The sequence below is a fragment of the Punctularia strigosozonata genome (genome assembly GCF_000264995.1).
Source record: "Punctularia strigosozonata HHB-11173 SS5 unplaced genomic scaffold PUNSTscaffold_14, whole genome shotgun sequence".
Classification (NCBI taxonomy): Eukaryota; Fungi; Basidiomycota; class Agaricomycetes; order Corticiales; family Punctulariaceae; genus Punctularia; species Punctularia strigosozonata.
The window spans coordinates 326,522-332,427 of NW_006767446.1; the positions used below are offsets into that span (position 1 = coordinate 326,522).

At 53.8% G+C, this 5,906-nt stretch overlaps 3 protein-coding genes across 3 annotated transcripts; all 3 read right to left on the reverse strand.

Moving 5' to 3' along the window:
* Positions 1-804: 804 nt before the first annotated feature.
* On the reverse strand, positions 805-2,158 carry PUNSTDRAFT_55074 (uncharacterized protein). Its single transcript, XM_007387503.1, has 6 exons — positions 1,697-2,158; positions 1,591-1,641; positions 1,299-1,535; positions 1,142-1,239; positions 894-1,085; positions 805-833 (listed from the first exon to the last, which is right to left on the reverse strand). The coding sequence occupies exon 1, from the start codon at positions 2,126-2,128 to the stop codon at positions 1,886-1,888; it is 243 nt and encodes an 80-aa protein (XP_007387565.1). The 5' UTR covers positions 2,129-2,158; the 3' UTR covers positions 805-833; positions 894-1,085; positions 1,142-1,239; positions 1,299-1,535; positions 1,591-1,641; positions 1,697-1,885.
* On the reverse strand, positions 2,159-2,983 carry PUNSTDRAFT_75208 (uncharacterized protein; the record flags this gene model as incomplete). The annotated part of the gene is made up of 3 exons (XM_007387504.1): positions 2,159-2,342; positions 2,396-2,472; positions 2,528-2,983. Coding segments are annotated over 3 exons (717 nt in total), but the record flags the coding sequence as incomplete, so codon positions are not given.
* Positions 2,984-4,405: 1,422 nt separating this feature from the next.
* Positions 4,406-4,834, reverse strand: PUNSTDRAFT_27845 (uncharacterized protein; the record flags this gene model as incomplete). The annotated part of the gene is made up of 1 exon (XM_007387505.1): positions 4,406-4,834. A coding segment is annotated over one exon (429 nt), but the record flags the coding sequence as incomplete, so codon positions are not given.
* Between the last annotated feature and the right edge of the window lie 1,072 nt (positions 4,835-5,906).

The window sequence follows — 5,906 nt, forward strand, 5'->3', positions numbered from 1 at the left end:
CTGCGACGCTGACCGAAGGAGCCGATGTCGTACTGCTGGATAATGCAGGGCACGCGTTCCGCGAGTATGGGGTCGGAGATGATCACAGTCAGGCGCTGGTGCTTGTCCGGCCAGATGGATATGTCGGGGCGTATGTTTACGGAACAGAAGGCCTGAAGAAGTACACGGAAGCGCAGTTCGGAGGCGCTACATACTAGCGTCGCCAAGTCGAGCTGAATGCTCTATGGACGAGAGTTGCGTTTAGACGTATCAACAAGTGGTATCTCACATAGCACTGTCTGTCGGTAGAGGATAATCAGATGATGACCACGAGTGTCACCTCGGTCTGTGTGGTGGACGAGAGACGCGTGAACGCCGCACGATTGACGCGACGACCGGTCTCGACGACTTCGCTGACCCCGAAAGCTGACGCACGTACCGCCTGGTCAATATACTCAACATTAGACGATTCTGAGGAGTCTGAAGGGAACGCCAACGCGGTCGCGAGGACCTGTGACGCGATGTCGACCCGACGCCTAGCTTGAACGCAAACAAAGCTCATGATACTTTACTCGTACACGACACGAATCACCCACCGTATCTTCTGCTACCCGGAGGTCCAACTGATCTCGCAACTTGCATAGCCCAACAACGTCCCGAGTCGCCATCCATCTTCAGGGTACGTGCATACACCCACTCTACATCGTGGCATCGCGTTCATTCCGCTGTTCTTAGGTCGGAGCAGGGCCTACCGGCTTGATACTTGCTCTGATTCTCGCTTTGGAAACGGAGAGGAATCGTGTTGGAGGCAGTAGCCTTCAGGATCCAGATGGAGCCGAGTCTATCCCTTCCTCTTGTAAGTTCTCGGAGCATGGCACGACTACTACACTTTGGCTGATAGGCATCCCTACTCCGCAGGCGAAAGGGGCGATCATCGGCCAGCCCCGGCTGCACGCGCTGCTTGCGGATAGATCAGCGAAAGGATTATGGTGTTCACATCGAGACGAACGCGGCGCTACGGGGATCTCGAGTAAAATGCGAACAAGATCACTGTTGTCCCCGCGAAGGTCAAGTTAACCAAGTGATGGTTGTTGACGGGGCTAGAGGTAGGTCATTATCACTTCTTTGGCACAATGCAGCGTTGGTGCCAACCGTTGAGTAGGCACCATCCGCAACATCCTTAGTCTGTCGTTCCATGACGACCGGCATGTAGGACAGTGGGGAGTCGCCGACCTGCGCATGCAGCAGCCCGGGATAGACGTTGGTTCTTCATTCATCGTAGCCTGCAAACCGTTTGGTAATACACACCTCCCGGGCAGCGCGATCCCAATACGGGTTCGGACATGCCCGCGAACCTTGGTGCGTGGATCCAGTGTTTCCTAGATCTTTGAGCTTACTCGTGATGCCTATCAGTGCGGTAGTGCGACCGACAGTATTCGAGCCCGCCCGGATCTTGTGCAGGTTATGACGGTCGGACAACGTCTCTCTCGGCGGGCCCTGAAGATCATATCCGACCCTGACGGCTTGCGAACGTGTATTGGATTGCGGGAGTATATGTCAGTCATCCGATACCGGTTGTATGGCATGATGTCTCATTTTCTCGACCTGCAGAACGAGCAGTCGTATAGTCGACCGCTCAGTGAGGGGAGGGTGTTCGTGGAGGTCAGATCGCGCACGCTCGAGTGACTGTATATTCTCAACAATGCCATTTTCTCAGATGCTGTTCACGTTCATCCTCCCATTGGAGACCACGTCAGCGACATATCTTAACCACGTCAGAGTGATCCGCCCAACATGCCCATAATCTTAGGGCCTCGACTCGGGAGTTCAAGACACCATTCACCTCGCCTTGGTCGCAAAACGCATTGTCCCGATTTCGCTGCTCTCCAGCTGCACCGAGGGGTGCCTACCCGTCATCGAGGTCCTGCAGCTCGCGGGCGGCTTCTGGACCATGATGAGGTTCGAAGAGACGAAGATGTTCAAACACGACGGCACGGTATACATGTGAGAAATTAATCCGCGAATCCGATGGAGCGAGGCCGTCGTGGATAACCTCGTCTTCGGAGAGGAGTACGTACCAAGGACGGAGTCCAGAGCAACCGGTATCGCTCATTGTAGGCTTGTACTCACGGCCTCCTCCGTTGTACATTTCGAACCAATGACATATATTGGCGCACGCTCAAATCCCTAGGTGTATATACGGTGCCCATCGGAGCGGCTCAGGCTGGACGGTTCGTAGTTTCGTGACGGCCTCGTCGAGGGCGTACGCGATGTCATCGGGGTCGATGTGATCCAATTTGCCGCTGAATATCTTCTGGTATACAGATCGAGCTATCTCCGGCCCGTCCGCGTCCGCCATGGACCTTGACAGTCGGTTGTAAGTCGGTATCATAGAGGTGGATAGCTGCAAACTGACCAGAGCGTAGCGATGACGCTTTTGAATCCTGCGAAGAACATGGCGGCGGCGAGATGGACCACCTGATCAGGCTGATTCTGCATGCGCACGTTGTTCAGTGGCACCATGATCTCGACCGGTATTGGTACTCACGAAGTCACCTTTGGCTGTTTCGCAAGCACTCAAGAATGCCATGAACGCGCGAGGGAGGGGTACAGGCATGAGTCGTTCGATCGTGAGTTTCTCGTCACGCAGAATGAATCCGCTCTGCAACGGATTCTCCAGATCTTGATGGCCATGGCACGCGAGGTGCAGGATGTTCGTCTGTGGGAGCAGCTTTAGCAGCGTCTCCGCCGTGATCCCGTTTTCGCCCTCAATGCAAGCGTCGTCTGCGGGAGACAGCTCCATCATGGATCCGCTTGGTAAGACGGCACGGATCGCTCTCGCTTCTTCGCGCGTGTTGATAAGGTCGCTCCACTGCGACATGCTCGACCGAGGCGTTGCAGCGACGAGCGCTTGAACGTTGTCCTTGAGGATGGGCGAATACGCGTTTCTGGCAGCAAGAAGGGACCCGATGGTCGGTATGTAGGAGGAGACGACGTAATCTGAGCACCACTCTCCGCCAACACCGGCTGCATGGATCGGTAAGTGAGCAAAGTTTCCAGTAGGGCACCACCATATGCGAGGACGGTTTCGACCTTCGGCGGGCTAGAAGCAACTGGTGAGCCTTATGCCACGATAATGTAGAGGGTTATCTCATACTTCGAGCCCTAGAGCACTGAGGACTGGTCTCACCACCTCAATCCATAACTGGCGCAAGATTTCGTCGCCAGCCGTCCTTCGAGCCTTCGGGATTTTCGATTTTTCCATCTTTCTGCAGTAGCGCATCTCCGCCCTCGCCTCTACGATGATCGATCGCCACTCCGTGCCGGAATGTGCGAGCCAAGTATCAGGAAGACGCTCGATAGGGATGTTGACACAGTCGCCCCCCTGCTTGAGAATGATAGCGTGGCACCCCAGCGCACTGGAAACCAACACTACGACCGGTCCTCTTTCGGAGGCCTTTCTCAGCGTCGTAAACTCGTCGTGCAGCAGGAATCTGTTCAGTCCAGGTTGTTTGCGAACCTGGTTGAGCAGCACGTTAAATTCTTCGATCTGACCCCTTCTCCGTGCGATCTCCGCTTCGACGGCACCCGGGTTCTCGCCCGTAAACGAGCTGTCGCGCACTTTCTCCAGCTGTCGGGCAAGGATCAACAATCGTTCTCTGAGCTCCTTGGGCGCTGCGTCGAACGGAGAGCGCAAGCGTAGTGCATGGGTCCAGAAGACCGCACGGCCCTGCTCAAGGATTTCCAGTGCTTTCTGAGATGAACCGATGATGAGCGCGTGAGATGCGCCGGTGAGAGCGATGCTCTGGCCGATAGCTAGAGACTGGAGTCGGGTATGAAGATGAAGATCAAAGAAGGCCACTCGGGGCAGAAGTCCCACCACAAGAGCAAATATATCCAGCAGTTGGCGATCTGCTGCGGCCTCAGAGGAGACGATATCCTGATATTGCGACACAGCAATATCGAGTATGCGACGTGCTCCTTCAATCCGAGAACGAACGTCCCGGTGTTCGTCTGATAGAGCACCGGCTAAATGCGAGAGTGCAGCCTGGATACTCCGATAAGATGTTCCTAGCTCCATGTGGAGTTCTGCGGCACCTATGAGGCATTGAAACCTCTCGGGACGGCCAGGGTGCAGGGTATCCAACAAGCCAGTGATAATCTCCAAGGCATCGTTCGCGTCTTTGTAGCTGCAATTGAAGCGAAATCTCACAATATGACAATCGGCGAGGGTGCTCAGAAGTTTAGGACCCTCTGTTCGCTGAAGCATCACTTCCTTGATACCTGCTAGCTCCGAGATGGAGCGGTCGATGTCCGCGACGTTCCCTTGATGTCTCCCGCGGCGTAACAAAGCTTTCGACAGCTCGAGGATAACATCGCTGCGTTGTGCATGATCGGAAGCCATCGTATCCAGGACGGTGTTGCCGAGGGTAATCGCTTCTTCCAAAGCCTCGAATGAGCCCCGAGCATCAAATAACATGCAAAGACGAGAGACAGCTTGAGCAGAAATCGCCGGATAGAACACATGTGAGGTCCCACAGCTCGCCAGGGCCATACGATCCCATTTGATGGCTTCATCGAGATCAGAGATCCGCCTTGTCTCGTTGAAGCGGAGCATCAGTGAATGCGCCAGATCGCGAGCGGGAATGAATCGATGAGCGTGGGTAGTTGGAATTGAATCGATCGAAGAACGCCCGAGTTCAATAGATTCTTCGAGACAACTTATCTCTCCGGTCCAGTTGTACTGCAAATGCAATTCGAGCGCCAAGTGTTCCAAGTACATCCAATAGTCTGCTCGGTTGGGAGGGCATAGTTGCAAAGCTTCCCGGTTCAGAGTGACTGACTTTTCGAGGTCGCGCCCATCGGATGGAGCGAGCTGATGGCGAAGGTCGAGAAGACCTGCTACCACACGGAGGCAGTCGAGGCGCCCCAGTCCAGCACCGGAGACTTCTTTGAGAGTGTTCAGTCCAAGTTCAATCGCTTTGTTGAGCTCATTGATAGCGCCAGAGCGCGCAGCCTTCGCATATAGCGCCCAGAGCATCTCATTTACTGTCTTGCACCGATCAATGTGCATCTTTGGACATAAGTGCACGGCCTGCGCGAAAACATCAAGGCATTCATCCAAATCATCTGGTCTTCCGAAAATATGGTATCGGTAGCGTAGATACACCCCTAGGAATCGCAGATGTCGATGTTGATCGTAACAATGAGATGGAGGCAGGTCAACCAAGGCCTGTCGCTGGATGTCGACTGCTTCGTTGATCAAAGTATGAGGCCCGTTAATTTTGGATAACCTCCCCAGAATCCATGCCAGATTAAGGCGAACAGTTGCTGCCAAGTAGGTTCCCGTTGCGCAGAGTGAGATGGCTTCTCTGCAGAGCGACTCTGCAACGATCCTATCTTCTTTCCGGGAAATGTCCTCTGAGTTGCCATCTAATATTCTCGCGAAGAGCCCCAGTACTGTAGGGCAACGTATCCCAGCTGTGCGGCACCCCAACAGGGCTTCTTGCCCATATTTTACCGCAAGCTCCAGATCGCATTGCTCGTAATTGTGCCTATAGCGATCCACGTATAGATCAGCCAGCCGAACGAGTATGTGATATAGCTTTGTGGGGGGGTCGATCGAAACGTCCAGTTTCGAATTTGGGATTGTCGCACTGAAGGAAGTGGTTTCCTGAGCCTCCAATAGGAGGGCCTCATAGTGCTCGACATCAGGAAACACCCCCTCTGGGAATTAGTATCATAAAGGGGGGGAATGCTAAGTAATTACTGGACTATCCATGCAGATAAAGCCATTTTGGGGCATTTTACAGTATATAGGAGCATATAGGAGCTAATAGGAGCACATAAGTATAAAAATGAGGATATCTGGAAGGTCCCCCTGAGCATTTGTCACAAATGTTCACAATATGTGATTTATGACTTTT

Excerpts from the sequence above, each read along its gene's own strand:
- PUNSTDRAFT_55074 (XM_007387503.1), bottom strand. The coding sequence starts at position 2,128 with ATGTACAACGGAGGAGGCCGTGAGTACAAGCCTACAATGAGCGATACC.